General features: G+C 38.7%; 1 protein-coding gene across 1 annotated transcript in view; it reads left to right on the top strand.

Annotated features, from left to right (window-relative positions):
• LOC109852720 (bifunctional heparan sulfate N-deacetylase/N-sulfotransferase) overlaps positions 1-25,220 on the top strand; it is a 111,993-nt gene that overhangs the window by 38,689 nt on the left and 48,084 nt on the right. Inside the window, exon 3 of the mRNA XM_020424150.1 lies at positions 23,702-23,899. Within this exon, the coding sequence (XP_020279739.1) occupies positions 23,702-23,899 (198 nt within the window). The remainder of the gene's footprint in view (positions 1-23,701; positions 23,900-25,220) is intronic.

Genomic DNA, 25,220 nt, shown 5'->3' with positions numbered 1-25,220 from the left:
ATAATAAAATAAGTATTATTTCTATTATATCTATATTACTTTTTGTTGTGAGCTGATATTTTATTTCTTTAAATTGCAAATTTCTTAATTAAAAATTTAAATTGAATTTTAATTAAAACATTCTCAATTTCTTAATTTCAAAATTAAATTAATTTTTTAATTTATCTATTTAAAGCTGCATGCACGATTTAAAGAAAAATAAAAAGGAATGTAAATAACAAAGCTCGAGACTTAATCTTTATAATAAGTCATTTCAAAAATGCAAAAAATGTAAATGAGAAAATATTTTCCTCACAATAGTATACACAATAACAAAACAGGAAAAAGTTGCATTTTGTGAACGGATTTTTTGTAGACGATATAAAATATATCTTATGAACATAACTATTAAAAGAATGAACTTACGTAAAATATCTAAATATAGAACTCACAGCTTTGACAATATAATAAATACTTTATATGATTTTATAAATACTTTACATGACAAAGGACGGATGGGAATTGTAACACATTTTAAAATAGTTTTTATGTATATACTCTATGTGCATATGTGATATAAAACATAACATTTTATGTGTTGTCATTATTTTAAAAAGAATAAATTAATGAGGTAATTTATATTGGAAAAAAATTATCACAGCGATAAATTATATTTGTCGATCGATATTTGAGAACATGTTGCGAATTTGTAAAGAGTACGTATTCTAGCAAGTTTCTCAAAGACCGTCACTCATTGACGTCTCGCTTTCGCAGTAAAAAGCATTATCACGATGGCAGTAACAAATTAACGGAATCCACGACGACGCACAACGCTGCAATTTTAGATCGCTCGTAGGATTCTGCCTCGTCGCGTCGCGATAGTGTCAGCTGTCGCGGTGTCTACAGCTATGCATTCGCCGTTTTTGTGCGCGGGCGCGTTATCACGCGATAAATCGTTGTTTTACATTTTGGACAGTGACGCGTAAAAGCTATTTAAAGTAGGATGCTGAGACACAAAGGTAGCAGCAGGAAATTTATCGTTAACGAGATGTTGCGACTGCTTTTTTTTAAGTGTTACAACGCGAGTCTCTTTTTCTCTTTCTCTCTTTTTTCTCATAAAGTATGAAATAATATCTCATGTCGCGTCGGTTGGTTTGCTGACAAAAAGACCGTTCATCTCCGTTGAATAATTCTTGCGCCATTAATCTAAGAACTCGCGATTATACCGCCGTCGCAAAGTTTCCCAGCATACGCGTGTCGACAGCAAACGTGGAAAATCGCAGGCGATGATATTGTCGCGAAAAATGTTTCCTAGTTAAATACGTTGGCGCGTATGCGCACACGAAGTAAAAGGCGCGGAAGTGCATTCACTATAGAGTTATACCAAGTGCGACTTTATTTCAATATCTTTCTCTCTTTCTCCCTCTCTGTCTGGTAAGACGAGAGAGAACCAATCACCCGGTTTATCCCGCGGCGCAAACGTGCCGTAATATCAAAGAAAGAGAAGCGCACGTACGTGTCGTGAGACGTGAAATGCGGCCGGATGTTTGTCGCACGCCCAATCAGCGTCAATTCAAGCTTCTCTCTCTCGACCAGCCTTACGTCGTCGGCGCTAAGCTTCCTACACATTCATACACGCAAGATTCCTTCCTTTAGCCACGCGCCTCTTGCATGACTGTGTCTTGCTCTTGAACCTCGTCTGAACTTCATGTGCAAAAAAGTATCTCAATCGTGATATCGCACATTTAAAGTAAATGGATATTCACGAGAATTATATTTTGTTCTGTAACATTTATTAGTTTTTAAGGACAATAAGATATTTGTACATGTATTTAATTTTTTCAGTAACTGCAAAAGATTTATAGACGTACATCTACAACTTTTTTATCATCTAGAACGAAATCTTGTAATTGTAATTTTTAAACTTGTGATGCCGCAAATTAAAACCAGACTTATATAGTACGGACTTGCTATCTGAAATTAATTAATTAAGTTGCGAACGTCGCGAAAGCTCTGCAAGCGAATATCGCGAGTATCAGGATAGAGTTTGTTTAAACGTAGCGATGCATTATTCATCGCATTTATTCGTTTTTCATAAAGTTCCGATTATTTTTAACAGTTATCTTCTCAGGGATAAGCCAGTGGTCAAATTATGAAAACTTTGCTCGCAAATTTTTTCAAGAGCGTGTTTTGCTGCGAAATGTATTCTGACGTTGAAATCTGAAATTTTTGTCAGATTGTTCTTAATTACTAATTTTTTTCTACTTTTAATTTTTCTACATACCTGTGAATTATCGCGTAAAAAACTGGTTGTTAACATCATAAACTTGATATGCATATCTGATAATATTATTTTGCGTTTCTGATTAAGAAAAATAAATAACAGCTTATTTTTAATTGTTACAAATATTATATATATATATATTTAATCTTATCGATGGAGCAGAAATTTGTAAATATTCTTGTTGCTCACGCGTATCGATTTGTGTGTACCGTATGAAAACAATTTCTACTGGAAACTGCAAAATGACGTTATCTGCAAGGATTACCAAAGTTTGAGGAGGTCGAGACAATATACTAGGCGAACAAACATAATTTTCGACATATCGCGATTTCGATGCTTGTTCTCCCAACAGAGCAATATATCGCGAAAGAAAGTAATATATCGTACGACTTTGCCCACGAAGGATAATCGCAAAGGACGACGACAACGGAGAATCTTTCGCTTTATCGACTTCCGGGGCCATCAGGGAGTGGTCGACGAAAGTCACATACGATGTTTACTCTTGAGACAATCCTGCCATCGGTAAACCATATACGGGCTTTCTGAAAATTGACTTTGATATTTTAGAGATAGGTACTATGTTTTCTTTCTCATTTATATAGATATTATATCTGAGTAGAAACTGTTCGAGAAAAACAGAGTCGGAGATTAGAAACTGACCAGCAGTGTTTACTAGTTTAGAATTATATGGGTAATTCTCAAAAAACGTAATCTCCGTGGACTGTAATCTCCGTGGTATATTGACATAAAAAACATAGATAAGTTTTTTATATTGCATAGTCACGTATTCATATTACGAATGGTGACTTAAAATGGTATGAAAAAACATAATTCACCGCTATCCGTTAGTTAATAATAATTATTTTTTATTAAAACTGAAAGTTGAAATTTACGTGTTCACAGAGAATCACCCATATAATATCTGCCACACACGCAAGTAAATTAGATAGAAAATTAGATAAAGTTAGATATAAATTAGTCCGGAATTAGCCACTTTCTGATATTAAATACATCAGAAAATAACAGCTAGATTTTGTCCAATAAAAATATCCTCAAAATATTCTGATTATTATTTTCTACAAATTGGTCGAAATTTGATCAGTATAAATTATTCAACAATCAGCCAGTTTATGTCTAACAAATTTTGAACAATCTTTTAAGATAAATGTTAGTTAAAAAATAGATATATTAAATATATTGAATTATATCTATACTATTAGCTATATATTTCACGGTATTTTTATATTTATCTTTTTAAACTAGTCGAAACTGGCCAGAAATTGAGCCAGAAACTAGTTTTACTGTCCAATTACTGGTCAAACAGGCGTCTATCAACTTAGCAATTTCTAGTTAGTGTTACTATCTAAATACTGGCCAGTAACCAGGAAAATTGGATAGTTACTGACTATATTCTGTTTTAAATTCCACTCGGATATTTTAACACAAAATGCACCATTACTCAATAGGATTGTATCAACGCTAATACTCAACAGTCCGTAATATTTTAAAATATACGAATAAGAATAAAAATGAAAAAAGTTATTAAAAAATTCACGAACTTTATGATAATGCAAAATAGAGATACCTGGTCATAAATCTGGACTTATCTGTAAATCACAAAACAAAATACTCTAAACACGTATACATTAATGAAAAGCAAACGGATTTCAACGTTGACTCTCCGTGCTTCTTCCTCTTCCGCGCTTTTCCTCCGCGCGTTTCCTCCGCGCGATATATCGCCTCTCTCCGCTTTATTCGCTCTTAAACAGATACTCTCCACGCACGACTGCATTCTAACCCGGTTCATGTTCTCGTACCGAAATTCCGGCACGGCGACATTTTGCAGACGGCATCGAGCGGTAATTGCCGGCGCGTCGGCAAAAATAAAAAGAAAAAAAAAGCAAAGACGTGTCCGCCTAGCTCGTGGCGTAATTTCAGAGGCTCTTCACCGCGCGATGCCTCTCGCTTTTTCTTCCCTCTCTACGCGGCACCCCACCACGGCGATTTACGCCAAAGTCGCGCGTGTAGAGTAGAACACGTGCATCGTTCTCTGGCGAAGAGGAAAAGCAGGAAGGCCGGGTGGTGCGGTCTCATTAGCGACGGCAACGGCCGGAGCAAAAACTCGAGAGGCACTCGACCGAGCAAGCCGCGTCGGGTCCGTCCCTTCGAAAGACGAAGGAGAATAAGTGGAGCCGTGCGCGGGGATTTAATCGGCGATCGTGAATACGCGCGTGCACACGGGAATTGAGGGATGGCGAATAAAAAACGCCGCAATTACGAGGTAAATGAAAAGCCGTGAGCTCTCTGCATCAGTTCCGCTGGAGATCGCACGCTAATCGCACGATTCTCCGATTCGTCATCGCGGAGGAAGTCAGCGCGTGTTTATTAGTGTCGAGATCTCGCGTTCTCTCTCATTTAAAAACATTCTGTGCAAAATGTGATATAATATTATAATGATAAATAACTCTATATAACTCGGAACAATGGTACATTAATTATATTACGTTGTTTGTTATCTTTAATCTTTATGTTTTACATTTCGGTTGCTTTGACAGAACGCGCTCGGTAGAGAGTTAGATTAAATATTGTTATTTGAGAAGGATAACATTGCAACTGCGGACAACTGTCAAAGGAAGATAGTATTGTATCAAATAACTTGTATCTCTCTCTTGGAGCTATATTGCTCTATCCGGTGAATAAACTATGTCGGTGTTTGATCAAAGTTACAACGTCGTACAGATCAAAGTGATTCCCAGTCACGATATTTTCTTAAAGTGGCGTACACTCTGCGACGACGCAAGACAACACTCGAATTTCTACATTTCGGTCCCTCGACAACGGAATGTATCGATTCTCTTCGTCGCGACAAAAGGGAAGAGGAAAATGATTTCTCTCGAAATCTCGACGTTACGAAACAACAATGCGACATCGTTCGCCGCGGCGGCGTGTCGCTCGCCCGCGCGAATCTAATTAAACGCGTTAATTCATCGAGACAACGAGAGTCACTGATCCGTCGCACTAAATAATACGCGTCACGTGACCGTATCACGGATCGTCACGCATTCCGAGCGAGGGAGTGTCGCGGTCGCACAATGTGCTGTGCACATCCAGGCCATTAACATTGTCCTGTTGCTTTCGTGGGTGCGTGAGAAGCGACCCTAATTCTGTCAATCCTGAGGGTGGTCTACGGTATGGAGCCCACGTTGGTCGGCGTTGTGCCGGCGATGTTAACTCGTAATTCTCATCGATTCCGGTGTAAATATACCCGGGAGCATGTATACGACCATGCAGGATTTCCGTTACGCTAGATATACCGCGCGACACGAATCGCTGAGGAAACGGCACAAAGGGGGTTGCGAAACGTGCGTACACGCGACACAGTCGAAACACGAAATGCGGTCCGGGGGAAGCGAGCCGATAACCTCCTACTCCTCCACCCTTCGAAGAATTAATAGCTGCCGAGTATCGGGGACTGTGCCGTCGATATCGTTCGGTTTCTCTCTCTGTTTCGCGAGCGGAGTTAGTATGTACGTATCGGGTGCGCACGTTGCGCTGGGTCTACAACTTGTTTTTTTGTTCCTCGTAGTATGTGGAATTAGCGAACACGGTCGTACGCGCGGAACCGTGATACTGCTTGTCTCGAAACGACTCTCGAAAGGGAGAAACGAGTTTCCACTTGGTCGATGCGCGATTTCCCGGCACATTTGCGGGTGCATCGAAGGCGATATATATTTGCGCACCGATTTCGAAACACGCGACTATCTATATATATATATACGTGTATGAAGAGACGCGAGCTGTTTTCGCGGGAGTTTCGTAAAAGCGGGCTTATAGTTTCAATTTCAAGCTCGCATTTGCGTTTCCTCGCGATTCCCAAAACTATGTATGTGTATGTACAATATATGTATATATGTAACACACACACACAAAAGCCTGTCACGAGTCGCATGTCCACTCGTGACATGTGATCAGATGCACGAGGCGACAGTCGATGTGATAGCCTGCCAAGCTCACGGCTAGTCCTCCATCCGTGATCCCCCGATCGAAGCGTATATAGCGTTGGAGGAATATAACTCGTCCCCGTTATTGAGCGCGGATGGTTTCGGTGGATTTCGATGAATTAGCTGTAGGATATGGCGCAAACGTGTGTGCGGCTTGGCTATACAATGTCCACTTGCGAATATCAACGTATCGGTTGTGCGACCCTACAAAGCTCCATTCAAAACGTTTGCGATACCCTTGTAGCTCCGGCAAGCGTATACGTACAACCCGATATCTTGTACCTAATATCACGCGCGGGAAGCTGCGTGCTCAAAGAGAGAAATATGGTTTCGCTCTGCGAGCACATCGACGACGAATTAGTCATCGAATGTAATGCAAACGGGATTTTGCTTTTAAGGCTTTGCGTCAGTTGCTGTAACGTGTATTACATTACGTTATGAAATCAGAAGTTGGAATTAGGTAGCTCTTATTAGATGGAATTGGCTCTGACGGTACGTTCGAGCGCATAAGTCCTTTTTGCTTTTACCGTTTGCAAAATATTCACCAATATTTCATTAGAAGAAATCGATTAGTCTTAATAGCTTTTTTCAAACACGTGTAAAATAAATTTGTAATATTATCGCGTGCACTGTTCATCAATATTTCTCGCGACTGATGTTCTTTTGCAACGTGTTAGTAACGGTCGAGCGCGAAAGATCAAAATCGAGAGCGTATGTACGCAAACGTAGTTTACAAACTCCAAAAGCTACGGACAGTCCGGCGAACGGAAACTTTCTCTAGCAGATTCAGTAGTTACTCTCCAATGCGGGATCTTCGCGCATCAACGACTTTCAGTTTTCACATCCGAACAGGCGGTTTCACCAAACTCGCCGGACGTGCAGCGGCAACACGTCGCGAGAAACGCGATCAATACGCGAAAAACGGATTCGCAGCCGAGGCGAGCGCAAACTATTCGCGACTGTGCCTTTATCGCCGTCCATTCTCTCCCGCGGTGTGAACTATTCGGAAAGAAATTCGCAAACCGCGCGCGGCGCTCGTTAATCTGAGCTTTAATAAAGCGCGCAAAATAAGAGCGGTAACGTGAGCGGTGTTATCTCGCGACTTGCAATTCGTACTGACGCGGGCGTGGCTCAGGCAGATTTCCATGAATTAACCGCCGGACGCCGCACAAATCTCTCGCGCAGTGTCGCTGTTATTCTCCATATATACTTGCGTGCCGGTGGATTCTCATACATTCCTGTTCAGCTCGTGGTTGCTACCGTGTTTCATTTAACATATACGCAGCATCTGATACTCGTTGCTGGAACACACACACACACACACATGTACGCACGTATTGTACAAAGTGCATTTAATATATCTATTAAACAACTCGTGTGTGAGAGATGCGCAAATGTGTTCTGACATGCGGTCGCAAAGACAGACGCTAATCGCGCATTTAATCGTGCTGGGTCTCGAAATTAACGCGAGACTATCGAGATAAAGGCTATCTCGGCGCGAAGATAGCGAGGAAGAGCTCTCGGTACTCTAAGTCAACACACGGTGATATTGAATCTTTTTATCACATGTGGGTTTTCCCATAGTAAAACTATCTGTGACGGGCTCTCGATACGAAACTCGGAAATTCGACGGCGCGAGTATTTAGGAAAAGTGTGAAATGCTGTCGATCTCTCCGAGTTCCCTCACTAATAGCCTTTGTCCGCTCGATCTTGCGCTTGAATGACGGATTTCTGAAAAAAAAAAAAAGAAATATCATCGTATATTGGATGATATAAACGTTTTTGTTTTGTCGGCGACAGATAATGTTGTTGTGACTTATGTCTGAAAAGACGAGGTCGCACGTGACCCTTCTTCTTGGATGACGGCTTCACATATGTTGAAAGGAACTGCGAGAATCCGATAAAGAGTAGACAAAATATATGTAACAGATATATATATATATATACACACGAAACATGTTATCTATAGATATAAATGAGAAACTCACAGGGTCTTCTTTTGTGATCAAATTAATAGCGATATCTTCGATAATTGAAGTGTTTAAAAGAAATCCAATAACACAAGAGCAACCTGGCAGACGTAATTAGAAACCGATATCGACGTCTATTGTCAGTGGTAAAGTCATATTGTGCCGTATTTCTTGTCTTGTCGTGAGTTCTGTTCCATATTCAGATCGATCGTGACGAGTGTGACATCATCGATAATTGAATAGCTCCGAGGCAATTGATAGGCAGTAGGCAATTGGTTCTTCTCACATTACATTCGGCAAACGTGCGGAACCGGCGAAAGAACGTTATCGCGCGCCACACCGTAGTCGGGCGAATATCCTCACGCGATTGGCAAATTCGTTTTCAGAAACGACAATGCGCACGACGGCGATATATAAGTCATGTCGCTCGTCGCGTCGCGGAGTGAGTCCAGTAAAATGTATCGCATCGCCGTGAAAAACACGGCGCCGATATCCAGGATTTCTCTACGCTGAAAGCCGGGGAACCCCAGGTGATTTCTCGTCGTACGTATCGAGGTAAAGGAGTTCCGAGCCGCGCGGATAGCGATAAAAACGAGTTTTACGCGAGAAGAATCGGCGAAGACACAAAGGGGAAGACAGCGACGATATGTTTCGAATTGTGCGGAGTTGATATACGGCATCGGTCGGATATAGGGAGGACGCAAACGTGGGTGGAAGAAAGCCTCGCTGGACAGACAGATGCCGTTGCTAACTCTGGAGGTAGAATAGGAGCCAATAATTCTTTGTGCCCAAGTGGAGCGCTTCGTGCGGATAGAGATATGTGCGACATAGTGTGTGTATGTGTGTGCACATCTACAACGCACATATATAAATTGTATCTCTCCCTTGAACAGGTGCATCATGGTTGACTGATTGCGCTCTATTGATTAGGATTCCAATTATTGGAAGCAGACCCGACCTGTTTCGATATTTTCTCCGTGCTCTTTTTTCAGGATCTTTCATGCGACAACTATGAAACCCTTTATTTGCCCGTACACAAAAGAGAATCGACGAGACGGTATTACTTCGTCGCGCAAATACGTTTTCTTTCCCGATATTTCGCTCCCGATCGTCGAAACCCGTCGCGCGCGCTAGCCTCATTATCTCGCAACAGAACAATTGAAATTACACGCTAACCTCGCGCGCCCGCCCCATTGTAGAACAAAACGATTCGTTTGTTGAGCCGTGTAAAACATTTGTATTGTTTGTGCTTTGCGAGCGCTTGTAAATGATACATATCTTGTGAAGTAAATGTCGCCAAATTGACGGCGCGCGCGGGACGGAATAAAAATCGATGGGTAAAGAGGCCGCGCGGGATGTACACGTGTATTTTACCGAGGCATTTACGACTCGAATATCACGAGCGAATACCATCGTGTCGGTTGTTGAAGTACTTATCGATGTAAATACGCTTGATGCGCGGAGCTGCATCAAGAGACTTCACGCCGATAAGCTACATTCTTTCACGTTTTCTCAAGCACGACTTTGCATTATTGGCACGATATGGCAGATTCCCCTACTTATCGAGAGACCCCGCTTATGCGTCATCGTGATGATACATACCGCTGCATCACATGCGTCAATGTGAATGTGAAAAGAAATGTGTGCGCAGATTGAGAAGACATTTGACATTTTTGCGATAACGAGACGACGGTTAATTCCGCGAATATATCATATTCCGAATCACATATTTATGTTAGATAAACCGAAAGACGGATGAGTTACGGGGTCACTTAAAAAGTTACTGTTTTATAAATAATTTGTTCGCACTTCCGCAAATTTTTAATAGATTTTATATCATACTTTTTCCAATTAAAGTTTTATCTTTAACATGATGTTTTTTTTTAGTTTTATCGTATTTGAAAATTTAAATTCGTTTATTTAAAAAAACGCATTGTTGGAAGACTATTAAAAATTTATCATAAATAAGTCACATATATCTAGTGGGACTAAAATATGTTGCTAGAGAATAATAGAGATGATATGCTGCAAGACAGGGAAAAGGTATGTCATAAATTCATTGGAAACCTATATATTATTTATATCATAATAATAAAACAAAACTATGAATGATTATAACGCTTATTGTAAGAGTGTTTTATATCATCGAGTTATATGCTCGCTGTGAATACACGGAATAGTTTTTTCCCGTTTTGCATTGAAAACTTTTTGCGAGAAAAAATAATATCGTTGCTCGGCGTTCGCGAATATTATTGCGTCGGATAAAAAAAAGTTGCTCTTAAAACTGCCAGTTTAAATCCTCCGATCGTTTATTACTTTTAAGCGCAGGACGTCATTTATATGAGACAGTAACATTGTTAACAGAGCCGAAGTCCGATATGTATAGTTACATTTCGGAGCCAGATCGAGATATCAAAAATAAAGAGCACAGTTTTCAGGCGCAAGGCTTGCAGTTTCATTTGCATTCGTGTGATATTCGGTGCCATCCGCGCGAATTGCCGTAATGACCATAATCGAGATAATAAAGTCGAAACTAAGCGTCGTCGATTGTAACCAACTCCCCCTTTAATCCATCGTTAAACGGACGAGCCGCTTTTAGTTGTGTGAGATATATCGCGATAAGCTACTTTTCCGCGACATTGCCGAGCAGATTAGCGTTGGAAAAGAATTATCCGGCTGACCTCTTTGAAACCTTGCGGCGGCATTACGCGGATTCTTCCACGATACCACGAGCGCCAATTATAACCGAGGCTCGCTCTTAAACGGATACGAACGATCCGCGGGAGTTGTACGACCGCACGAAGCGAGACAGATTCTCTAATAGTCTTGCGCTTTCAGAATGCTCTCAAGTTGAGCATCAACTGTAATTTCTGCCGCATAGCAACCGTAGCAAATCCGATTTGTACATCTTCTGTAGGTCTTCTGCCTAATATTTAATACTTTATATATTCATGATTTCTGATTTCTCAACTGTCGCTTACTTCGTAAGCATAATATCCATTTGCGCGAGTTCTTATCATGAATAATGCCGTCAAAGCAGCCGTCACGTAGTTACTACGCGTCATGCATTAGGCGCGGATGAAGATTGAGGAGAAATGCCGTCAGGAATTTTGTCAGTCAAATTCGTGCAGATGTGCTGAGCCATTAGAGGCATTTCCGCCTAATTGTTTCAACGCCCGAGCTACTCGAGTGTCTGTTCTCGGCGGCTCGCGTTTTCCACAGGCCTCAGAAATTGCGGGCGTACCAAAGTGGCGTTCCTTTGACGACATATTAATCGTTGCCCTTATTCTCTCTCCCTCTCGCCGACTGTTATACGACCGTCGCTTATTAACGCTTCTCTCATTTGTAATCTCTCGCTTACAGCAGCTGCACACTCGCTTTCGACTCGTCGTAATTATATTATACCGCTATTTTACACGGTATTCAATTGCTACAAATGTGATTGCCGCGTGTGATACAGCATTAACAAGATTCTCTTGTCCGCGCGTTGATTCGCGCGTTGAAACACACGAAGTTCGCTAATGTACATGGGAATCCTTCTTAATGCGACGCGTTCTCGCCGCAAACGAATAAAAATCTCGCCCGTGTTCGTGTCTCTTTCTCTTTGTATGTCCGGAGGAAAAAACCCTTTTCGCATAACTTGCAACTCTCCGCCTTCGTTACTCTCAATTTATCGTTTCGTATATACGTGTTCCGAGGCTCCGCGAGTGCATATTCCACGGGATCGATCGGTCCGATAGCGCACCGAACTCTTTAATTAGCGCGACGCGAATTAAAATCTTCCGCCCGACTGGATGTGGAAAGTAAAAACGTCGCGTACGCACGGAAACGAGAAATAAATTAATCTCTGTGAGAGAATCGATTATACATGTATATATTCCGAAGCATCCAAGCTTGATACATTGTGCAAAAGTACTCGCAAAAAACGTCTTTGTCACGAGAAGAACTTTTTACATTCGTGCTTCTCTATTTGTTTTATTCTGAGAGAAAAGAGATGAATCGGGTATCACGAGTTAAAGATACAATTATCGGTAGCAAAATTTAATCTGTTTCACACATCGAAGATTACAAATTTTTTTTCTAGCAAAACAAAACATTAGTAAATTTGCAAGGAGAAAGCAAAAAAAACTACACAAAAAATTATGACAGAGTTGACATCGTATTTTATTCTAAGAGTGTATGTCTCTTTTTAATCTATCTCTCTAAAAAAAAAACAAACAAGCAAAAAACAAAAGCTGTAGTTCTCGATCGCCTTTGAATCGGTCCACCGCATTTCAGATAATTGCTTAATAGATGGATCTCGACCCGAAAAAGATCACGAATGAAATCTCGTCTGTATCGGCGACGTAACGAAGTGAAAGCATTTTGCTGCAACGTTTATTTCGTTCAATTACATTTGGCAGCCATAGTGAAACTACACCACGGGCCAGAGAGCAGATTCCTCTTCCCCTTGCCCAAGCTTGTTTATGGTCTCCCATATATCAGTCTTACGAGCAGTTAACAGAAAGAAATGGCCGCAATCCTTTGTCTCTAATTCAGTCACTTAACTGTTCGTTACGTTTGATAGCAGCCCCCGCTGCCGCGATTTCACATGTGTGTGTGTGTCGATGTTATATACATTTTCATAATTCATTAATTAAGTAACAAGATATATATAAGGCCCTACGAGCCATTCGCAGGATGTTTTAAGTAGAAACTGTACGTGTATATATATACATACACATGTAACGAATTCAACTTGTAAATTTTTACAAGTGAGTGTTTTTTTGAGTTGAAAACTCAATTCTTAAAATCATACGGGATGCTGGATTTGCATCTCACTAGTCATTAATTAAGCTAACATGAACTTTATTTTATAACTTATTAGAAAGTAAATTTTTTAGTATATAATTATAAAAAAAAAACATTGAATGGTGGTCGTATTTCAGTTTGTAATATTATAGATTTTTTTTATAGTAACTGCACGTTTTTTGCGTTCATAATTATGCACAGAATAAATGCGACAAGCCGTCGCATTTATTCTGAAATTTCTTTCAGTACCTAAAACGCTATAATGCGCTTTGCGAAAAATGTATATGCGGCTTTTAGTGAAATATATATATAGTATATATTACATATATGCACACAGACCAGGAGAACTTAATTAAAAGTCAGCGAGAGGAACGGCGCGAGTCAAATATCGGTCCACTTCTCTCGAGAAGTGTATTACGAAATTTACCACTGCTATACCGCTCGTTTCAAATCGATGCGGCCACAATTCCGATGTGCCGGCCACGGAAAACCAATACGGAGAAACCGCGTTCCCGCTGTGGATCAATTCAATTGGAAGGGTATAAGAGAGCAAACCTCACATTCCCCATTTCGCAAAATTTGTGGTAAAGTTAGGAAAATCTCCGAGCGTGTAGGAATTTCCGATACAATTTTGCTTTCTATATATTTCGTTTATTTGAAAGTTGTTTTTGAAACTGATGGTAGATAAATGTGTTGTATTTGTCACGCACACATTTTAAAAGAAGAAATATGTATAATGCACAATATAACATATATACTAAAGATTTGTCTTTCAGTAACTATAGCGCGAAAAACTAGAACATATGAGTTCTGCTCTTGTACAATCTAACAAATCCACAATTGCCGCACTACTGGACCAAACGAGATTCGTTGCAACGTAAGTCGGCCGGATACGGCACTCTAGAGACATCTGACACAAGAATGAAAAAAACTCGAAGTATGAGAGATGGTACAAAAAGTGAGAAACTCGAAGTAACGTGAGTAGAAAGGATCAAGAGAGAAAAGAAAAGAAAAAAAGAGAGGAGAAGAGAGAAATAAAAAACGTGAAGTTCGAAGATTGTAAAGATTGATAATTTATAATCCATAAAGATTACTTCCGTGGAATAGTGATAGTAATGCGCCTATGACGCGTGATAAATAATTAGCATAGAAGAATCAATAATTTTTGAAGTTTTATACAAAAATAGATTAGAAAATATATTTTCTTATTATTTCTTATACATGCACTATTGGGAATTTCCAAAATATAACATTTATTATAATTTTACGACAATTATTCGTAATGTTGTTTATATTCTTATTATTTGGTTGTCGAAAAATAATTTCTTCTCGAGTTATACCTCTCGTCGAGAGGTAAATACAAAATGTAAGATATTTCGAACACTCTGTGTTTATATACGCACGCACACATATCCATCTTCTGTACTTTATTATACGTACCTACACATACACAACACGTGTGTGTTACTTGATTTGTGATTTTCACCACTAGATGGAAATACACAAAAACAATATCTACTTTCTCGATAGCAAAATTGTAGATTTGGCATTATATAAAGGCAAAGCAAAAATAACTTACTACGTAACATACACAAAGATGCGGAGATACCGTGATCAAGAAGGCGGTACCCCAGATAGTTGATGTAATATGTCCTATCTGCTAACACATCTAGTGATGTGATTAGGCATTATAATTTTTGTTTGTGGGAGGGTGGTGACATCCTCCCGTAAGCTAAGACAAACATAAATTGTTAGCAATAAGAAGCTGCGAGAGAAGAGTTTCCAACGACGACTGACTGGGACTCGAACCTCGGCTCTCGATCTCTCCGCTTTACAGACCACTGCTTCCTGACCGGTTGACCACTGGGACCTACGGTTGAAACCTTTCTTGTTTCTTTACACATATAGGAATACATTCGGTGTTTATTACAAGAATTGTTATCAATTTTTGTAATAAATTGTTTTTCAACAATTATGTAATTTTGTAACATATTTTTATCATTTATTTATTCTAATTAATTAATTCTTTATTCTAAATAATTATAATAAAAGAAAATTACGAGTGTTACTTAAATATTTACAAATGTGTATATTTTTCTTATAATTTTTGCATATTGCGCTAAAAATATTTGACAATAACATGTGCATATACATACATTGCAAGCAGGAAAGCATCAAGTATAGATGTTAGTTTGGCAAAAGTAGTTTTGGCAAACAGTAAACATGTTAAATATGCAGTAAAAAAGACTCGCATGTGCTTTTGTGTGTGTGTGTGTGTGTGTGTGCGCGCGCGCGCGCGCGTGTGTAAGAATACCGCTAGTTCCTAAAGAAGTAATTTCTGTTGCCGCAAAATCAGTTTCGTCGGACATCCGTAAAGTGCTGGATGACCCCTCGCGTCCTTCCAAATCAACCGGGGGATAAGTACCTTCTGGTCATCTTCGCCACTCAATCAGAAAGTGGAGAAAGTCCGCGCGCGAGTTGCATTCGGGGGGATGGATCTTTTCTCTTTTGGTTTTTTTTTTTGTATTGCGCGTCGCGACCAAAGAAGTATCTCTCTTAACGATTCCCTTCCCACCGGATCCTTCTCGATTTTCACCCCCGCGTCCTGTTATCGGTCGATTGACGGAACAAAGTTTCAACTCTTCGCGACTTTCGCCTCTGCTCTTCTACAAGAAATAAAACCGCAGAAGCAACTTACTATCCGTATGCTTTCGATCACGTATATGATAGAGAGACGCGCGTAACTTGCGCGCTAAACGTGAAATGCCGCACGAAAGCCAGAAACGCGATCGAAACGCCGAACATAAAGGAGATCGCACGGATTTTGAAAGCACATGTGTGTGTGTAAAGTAGGCGCAGCGCCACATATAATAACATATGCTGTCCCGTGACGCAGAGCGTAATTTCTGGTTAAATCAATGTACCGATAAAGTGCATTACTTATTCGAGGCCATATATCAATATGTAACAAACGGATAAATGTACGATATATTTAATCTTTCAAATTTCCTGTTTTATCTCGAATTGTATGTAATAACGTATATGAATAATTTATATCAATCTAAATTAACTAACATGGAAATACGTCTAGAAATATGTTTTGGTTATACATTTGTTAAAATGTTTATAAATTTAACGTTGTTCGGAGATTTTTAAAAGATACAATACGTATAGAGGATTTTAATATTCATCGCATTTTGTTTATTTTTAATCAATATAACAAAGTAAAACTTAATTAGATGGAGTTACTCTGATTTCAAGTTACTTTGATATACTCGATATCGTCTAACTTATATAATTTCACTAAATTAATTCCGATGCAACTGTTTCATCAACGCCATCAATGCTGCTTCCGCAAATAGCTCGCTACTCCATTAGTAACGGCCATTATATATGGTGTAGTACGGTGTAATAGTACAGTCGAAATGTTTCAAATATAACTCGCAACATTACACCGCAATCGCTGCTGTCTAACATAATTCAATATGAAATTGAGTTTCGCAAAAGATTAAGCTGTACGATAGTAGACAACTATTCACAAGTTTGAATGTTTAGTAATAGCTAGATATTTTATCAGTATTGTGTGTTATTTTTTTTGTACCTATAATTTCTTTTTAATTAGTTTTTATATTCATTTTTTTTGCATATATAAAATAAAATTAAAGTGAAGTATAGTTTGATGTAAAAGAAAAGAACTTGGCAGGTTCGCGCAAGCGAGGTAGCAGAAAAATAAGAAGGTGGTAGCGTATTACACCGAGATCATAACCGTGCTTTACTTATCTTCAGTATGATACAACTTTATTACACGCAAGATGAGAAATACTTGGCCGCTTTCGTTTCACGTTGTTCTGCACGTTTATATTCGGCGCTACATTTTTTGTTCTTTCACAAAGAAAATTTTCAAATTTTGAATAACGTCTCATAATAAAAACTAAGATTAGATTCTAAGATCTCTTAATTTTCGTCAACACGCGTTTGCTATTACGCGTTTGTATAATACAAAGAGAGAAATTATATATTAAAAAAATTAAAATTAATCAAAATATTTAATAATCTTTATACTGACAATAATTAATAATCTTTTTCTTGACAACAAAGTATTTCAAATAAAAGAATAATTTTTAATAAACTTAGATTGGTGTTATATTTGACACAATGTAACATTGTGGTGTGCAAAAAATCTAATATAACGGATGGTTCCATCTATATCGCGATCCTGTGCTCATTGCTCGTGCACATCTGCGCTTCTACGGTAAGACTGTGATTGTATAAAATCCACGTATACGCGAAGCTTAAAGTCGCGTAGATGCAACACAGTGATTGTGATAAACAAAAACAAAGAAAATCCTCGAAACTCTTTTATAGTCTTTGGCGTCAGTCATAGGCTCGCGTGCAAATATATTTTCTGCGTGCGATTCTGCTTACAAAAAGAGTTAGCGTTGCTAAGTCGAAAAAAAAGGAAATGCAAAGTTTAAAGATTGAAAATCGATAATTAATAATGCACAAATCACTTCCACGGTATGGTGATTTTAATACGCCTATGACGTGTGATAAATAATTCGCGTAGAAGTATCAATAAGTTTTAAATTTTATACAAAGATAGATTAGAGAATATATTTTTATTACTTTTTTTATACAACATTGGAGATCTTCAAAATAAAGTATTTATTATATAACTTTATGACGATTATTTGTAATATTGTATTGTGTATGTGTGTGTTATATTTTTATTATTTTGTTGTCGAAAAAAATATTTCTTCTCAAGTTATACTTCGCACGTTGAGAGGTAAATACAACAAAATGTAAGATATTTCGAAAACTCTGTGTTTATATACACATATCCATCTTCTGTACTTTATTACGTACCTACACATACACAACACGTGTGTGTTACTTGATTTGTGATTTTCACCACTAGATGGAAATACACAAAAACAATATCTACTTTCTCGATAGCAAAATTGTAGATTTGGCATTATATAAAGGCAAAGCAAAAATAACTTACTACGTAACATACACAAAGATGCGGAGATACCGTGATCAAGAAGGCGGTACCCCAGATAGTTGATGTAATATGTCCTATCTGCTAACACATCTAGTGATGTGATTAGGCATTATAATTTTTGTTTGTGGGNGGGTGGTNACANCNNCCCGTAAGCTAAGACAAACATAAATTGTTAGCAATAAGAAGCTGCNAGAGAAGAGTTTCCAACGACGACTGGCCTCGGGATTCGAACCTCGATCCTTCGTTTTACAGACCTTGCTTCCTGACCGGTTGACCACTGGGACCTACGGTTGAAATCTTTCTTGTTTCTTTACACATATAGGAATACATTCGGTATTGTGTAAAGATTGTTAATAATAAATTTTTTCTCAATAAAAATATAATTTTATAATATATTTTTAGCAGTTATATATAAATTTTAATTCAGCAAATACCACATTTTAATTTTTTGCAATAAAAAAGACTTACTCGCGCGCGCGCGTGTGTGTGTGTGTGTGTGTGTGTGTGTGTGTGTGAGGGGGGGGGGAGAGAAGAGAGAGAGAGAGAAAGAGAGAGAGAGAGAGAGAGAGAAAGAGAGAGAGAGAGAGAGAGAGAGAACGTAGGCAGACTGCTAATCGGCATGTGGTCTGCTGCACGACCAGCGTTTATGCTAAAGCTAAACGAATCGTGTAACGTAGATCTCTATTATTCTTTCACAAAGGCAACCACAGACACTTGCCGCTAATTAACATGAGAAAGAAGTTCGCTACAATCTACTAGAAGTAATTCAAGTGAAGAAAAAAAAAAGAACTGAAAAAAAGACAAAAAGATGTTCAAAAGTATGGAAAGAGGGAGGAAGATACATCCAAGGTTAACGAACGAGAAGATGATTTCGTTTGTCATTTAACCAATTGATGGTAACGAGCGATCGTCGCTCGTGCATGTCACGGGTCCACTTGCGTGCAGCAGCTGCAGCGAGCGTTTGTGTGCAGTGCTAAACATAGTCAAGTTTCTACTCAGGTTAACCCGGCTAAAGCGTTTCGCGCGGAAAGTACCGATTATGATTCATTAGCGTCGCCATTCCGACCAAGAGATCCTTACCGCTCTAACGAGAAAGTATGGGCGCAAAAGAAGCTACTTTACGCTCGACTTTGCGGATGCATCTGAATATTAAGGCGCGTTGCGCTTTATGGTATTTTCTATTCATCAAGAAAATTTGGTTGTAAAGCGTTTTCCCGAAGTCATACATTTAATTAAAGTCTAAACAGGATTCACACACACACACACACACAGACATTATTATTATTACAACTTAAAATTCTGCGCCAAATTTTGTTGCGTTCTGATGCTGTGGCTTTTTATTTCATAATTTGCATAAAGAAACTTTAGGAGAAAACGCACAAGTCAAGCCTTGCACAAATCAAGCATTATTTTTTAATATGCATATTACTTTTTTATAATATAAGTTTTATGTAGATTGAAAGATAAATATTTTACATTTGTAGGTTTTTATTTTGTGTCTTTTTATTATAAGAATACATAAGAATAACATCCATTGGTATATACTTTTGCGAAAATGTGTAACGTTTTGACGCAGCTTTAAACGTTCGTCGTTTCTTTTGTTCTTTTTTTCTCCGAGTTAGTAAAGACACCCTATAAAAGCATCTCACAAAAGAGGGTACAGACGATTCTGGCACGACTCTAAGACACGAAAAGTGCCAGTGACTTTGCCTGTCATGGCCAGGCAATAAGGGAACGAAAAGCAAAAGGGGATCATAAAGACGCATCGGACGTAACTCGATTATCCGCGCGAAAAGTACGAGACGAGAGTAACGTTATACGACGTAGTAATTCGAGAGCTTCTTCTCGCGCCCCGTTCTGCCGCTCCCTTGTGTCGAGAGCAATTCTCTGCTGTAATTTAATCGGCTGTCGATAGGCGACAATGGCGGCTGTAATCTAAAATTACTTTTCAAAAACGGTTTCTTCCTTTTCTTCTCTTCTTCTCTCTTTCTCTCTTTTCTGCGACATTTATTAGCGCTAGATGACGCTGAAACAGCCGTTATGAGCGCGATCTAGTTTTTTCGTTGCCTCACGCAAAAATTCCGCACGGTAAAAGCTTGGTTTGTAAAAACGAGCGAAGACTTCTCTTTGACGTCTCGTGATGTCACATTCAACACGACCTACGGTTAACGATGAATAAAAAAGCCCCGACTCGCTATAAGCGGCATCGTTAACTCCGATGACTCGCGCGCGAAGTTTACAATCTTCTAATAATATCTCTACGTAATAACTTATTTTGTTTTAGCTGCAACGGCGGCATTGTTATTATTTATGAGCTCTCAACAAATGTGATTCTTTTATTGTAATAATAAGTTCTTAGTATCGCGTGAAATGTGCGCGATTATCTTCAATCACGATACGAAATACCCGTAATCTTCTTCAGATCGAAATCGACTAACCCCTCGCGATATATCAGAAGCTGCTGATCATTCTCATAGATAATCTTGTACACGATGGGATGATGAGAGAACTGATTGATAAACGCGAGCGTCTCTGTGGGATAGATTTCTGTACCGTCGCGCGGTTACACGATGGATTTTCTGCGCAGTGGACAAGTCAAGATAATTCGACGACTCGCGTGTATTTGAGAGCGCTCGGGAGCGTAAATTCGTATTAAGGGACAGCCTACGCATGTCGGTACACGCCTGTAACCGATAGGGACCCGGAATTTGGGTCAGATGGATATTCCTCTAATAACCCCGCGCGCGCTAATAGGCTTACTTGCGGCCACGGCTGATGCGCGATAGGATGATGCATCGCGTATCTCTACCGATCCAGATTACCAACGTAGTAGTACTTGAAAGCTTCTGTGCGGACACGCACGTGCGCAGCGAAATCCGCGCGCGGCCATCCGCATGAACCGCCAGATTTTATGTTCTCCGATATTACGACGTCGTGACGCAACGTCGTAACGTTGAGATCCATTTGCGCGGGATTTCGGACGAGCGACCGTACCCTATTGACTGTCATAACGCGTCGCAAGTGGTTTTCAAATTTTATGAATATTGTAATAATAATCGTTAATGATGTCTTCTTTTAGACAATTAAGTTTTAATAAACGTGATCTCATATTACTAAAATATAACAAAAAATATCGTGGTATGTCGCTATAGAATTATTATAATCTTACTTTGTGAAATAACGCGTTCACTTTGAGATAAAGTATAAAGTCGCATTTTAAATGTGTCACGTTTAAGTGAAACGGCAAAAGAAGGTACAGAGTTTCAACCTTTTAACAGTGGACGCGCGCAACACACACATAAAGTACCTTTCACATTCGTAGCCGCGAATCGGATTGCAGTTCCTCCGATACTTACGAATGATCCCGTGTGTGCGGATAAACGACTTTGGTGCACGCGAATGTCAAGAATATTACATCGATAACCCGCGCATGAAATGCAGAGGAGGCCATTCAATGCGCCGAGCATGCATACGAGTGTATACGGGCGCATATCGCGATCGATATACATCTGTTTCCTCCTTTATGGACATATTTCCGAAAGCTATCGCGAAACGTGTACGCTGAAAACGAAATAAGAAACTTTAATAAGCAATCGATCATTAACGAGTTTATGTGAAATGCAAAGAAAGAGATACATACATACATACATACATACATATATATATATATATATATATAGTCACGTTATATATATATATAACGTGACTTTATAAAAAATGTCTAATGATATTATTTTTGTCTTTTTAATAAACTGCATTTGTATCGTGTTTATTGTCGCGTTTATATGCGTGAGAAACCTGCACCAGCAGTACGACTTACGTCTGCATTCGTGATTACGTTATATGGAAAATATTTACTCGGAGTTTAGTTACATCAAATACTACGTAACAACAAGTAAAGCAGTTCTACAAATGTAAATGTTAGTTCGGACGAAGCTCCGCTCCAACGCATTCAACGACGCGACGCCTAATGTGCATAAATTGTAAACTGCAGAGGATAAGAGCTCAAGTGCATCGATAATCTGTTTTGTTTCTATTCAGACTCAGAAGTTCTCAAACTCTTCAGTTTTTCGCTTACAAATCAACTTCAAAAATTGTTTTTATTATAAAAAATTATTATTTTTTTTATATACACTTTAGAAGCTTTTGACGTTTTTAAAATGTTTTATATCAGCGTTAGTTTGAAGTTGACGGGTACCCAACACACACTGCATCTACTATTTTAATTAACACGTAATATCCACGTTTATTTCGTAACTCGGCAAGTAACATTTTTACATGTCAGTGAGTTTGGCACAAATAAATTTGTAATTGTGACGAGAACAATTTTGATCTTGTTGGCACTGCAATTAATAATTTGACACATTCGACAGATTCGTGTACGCCATAATAGTTGTTGCTGTTCTATTATGGAAAGTGACTCTGCGTGTTTGTACGTCGACCAGTTTTAGCGTATCCTCTGCTTCCCACAAAGGTCTGATTTTCGGTGAGAAACTCGGTTATTGAGAGCGTATTAAATCGATAGACCGACCGATGTACAATGGGATTTTCTCGTGACAAACGTCAACATAAAAGAGCACACCGTAGGAACGTAGCCGTATAATTTGTCTTAAAGTTTGAAAAAAATTTATAATTGCGCTTTTTTCTTTATTTCATTTATGTCGAAATTCAAGACCTTTTAAATTTTAAAAATAAAAAGATATTACAAATGAAAATTACAGTACAAGTGTTATATTTTTGAAAAAAATTTTATACTCAAGAAAGTTGCTTAATTTCTAAAGCCCATTGAAAATATATTCTCTTTAAATAAAATATTGAATGTCTCAAAGCTTTTTACTCTCGCGTGCGATTAAAAAAAACAACACCAGCAATGTTAAAACGCGAGACGAAAAAAACATTCCTTTTATCACCACGTCAACGTGGAAGCGTAACTTGCACGGGGTAAATGCTAGGAGACTCGCAAAATGCTCGATGCTAATGGCTGTCCGGAAGGGCTCGTTGCAGCAGCGTTAAAGGGTCCTTTGTGAAGCTACGCATACGTCCCGAAATTCTTGCGTCGTTGTTGCACATCCGTGTTCTCACGGATACACGGTAGCTCCCTGTATCCGTTTGTAGAAAGAGGAACTTTGAGGACAGGTTGAAAGAGCTGCCGTGCATTCTTCGGGGGTCGCTCGTTACGAAGAATTCGGCGGAAGAATTCGTTCCTGCGAGGCCAATCGAAAAGTTTCTCTTGCTCTTTGAACATTTAGCATTATCGTGGAAACCTTGTAACGCAGGGTTATAAAATAACGCGAGAGACTCGCGTAGTAACAAGGAAATATCTCTAAATATATGTAAAGCTTTTGAAGTGCGAGATGGTTCGCGCGCGCTGAGGGAGAAAATGTGCTGTATGCATGATGAATAGAAATTCTTCAAACTCTTGGAGCGTCATTAATAATCTAGCGTAACATATTGGCAATGTGCAATAAAATATTGTATTACAATATGAATTTATTTAAAGTTCTATTTCTTAAGATTAAGGTTTTATTATTCGTCGTATTTTTGATACGTTATAATAAAAAAAACATTACAATTTAAATACTTTTTAAGCATTGAGCAAAATGTTTGATTATTTTATCTAATATCTTTTTATTCAATAATTTTATGCTAATTGATTTTTATTCTAATATAGCTTGATACATCGTGATACGAGACCGGAGCCGGCGATACGATGTTCCACTCTAAGAGGAGCAACCAGACTGCCGTCAGCACCGGACCATCGCAGTGAAGCACGGTTAAGGATAGATCCGAAGGTGTTGGTCTTTGTAGAAACTCTGTACTCGAGGCTAGGCCGAGAGATAGCCGAGCTGCTAGTTTATAATCGAATAAAGTAAGTACAGATCAATTTTATTCCGAACGCGAGGTGTTCGAGAGGTCGAACGATGCTTTGTTAAATAATTACGAGCTTGATAAGTAATTGCAAATTATTGAGACAGATAATTATAACACAATTGATTAACTCAGATGAATAAAGCCGGTTCGTAGTTAGATGTCTGACCTACTTGCGTGTGCCGCATTTCGCAACGTCTTTTATGCGCACCGACCTGATTCTGGAAAAAAGATTTTACCTCTAGCACGATCGAAAAGTAGGTTACCAACGTAAGCTTTCTTCGGAGTTCTCGGCCGCAATAGTTCATACTATTAGGCAAAAAGTCTAATGGCACCCAGTTGTGGAAGTCGATCGATATCGCGACACCACTTCTGAACGAGAGCGGTAAACCCGCAAATTTTCTCAGTCCTTTTTATTCGCGAAACCTTTCGTGAGCGGAGGAACGCTAAATGCTACTATTTCAGAAATTGAAGTGGCGCACTTTATTCTCGTGTTTTTAAACGGAAGACCGATGGTACATTTGCATGTTTGCTTTAATTCCGCAAAAATTGCACGTCAAGTTTTCGTGTAAAAGTACATATGTTACGTACTCTCGTCATCGAGAATTCAGAAGAAATTCGTAAATTGTATTTTATTTGCGTTGCTCTCTTCTAGACTTTTACATTTTCACAACAATTCTTCTGTCAGTGTCGCAAGCGTTTACCGCGAAGAAAATATTTCGTCATTTTTCCGGAAAAAAATTGTGTCACCTAGATCTTGTAATTCCGTACCGCCGATCCAAATTTTCGAAAAATTCCCGGCGTTATAATTCAGAGACGGAGATTCCGCATATCTCGATTTTACTACATCGTCGGCGATGTTATTTCGCGAATGTCGGTATAAAAATTAGAAATGCAGATTNTTCGTAAAGTTCAGTTTTTATAAAGCTTTCGTGAATATTAAAAACAACTTTTATTTATCTCGCATGTATACTGTAAAGAAACCNCAACAAAATTGGCAAGAAGAGCAAAATAAAAGCAACTCTTTGATTTTTTCAAGTCTTAACATTTCACTTTTTCTTATAATTCAGTAAAGCATTTTATAATACTGTGTATCTCTCGAGACACATATAAGAGAAAAGATATTTATTTTAAATAACTTGTTTCTTGTCGAGATATACCTTGCACGTCGAGAGGTAAATACAAAATGTAAGATATTTCGAACACTCTGTGTTTATATACACACGCACACATATCCATCTTCTGTACTTTATTACGTACCTACACATACACAACACGTGTGTGTTACTTGATTTGTGATTTTCACCACTAGATGGAAATAC

This window comes from Pseudomyrmex gracilis, unplaced genomic scaffold, assembly GCF_002006095.1.
Source record: "Pseudomyrmex gracilis isolate BER0280 unplaced genomic scaffold, ASM200609v1 scaffold_34, whole genome shotgun sequence".
In the NCBI taxonomy this organism is placed as follows: domain Eukaryota; kingdom Metazoa; phylum Arthropoda; class Insecta; order Hymenoptera; family Formicidae; genus Pseudomyrmex; species Pseudomyrmex gracilis.
The sequence above is the reverse complement of the archived record's forward strand: the minus strand, read 5'-3'. Positions and strand labels throughout refer to the sequence as shown.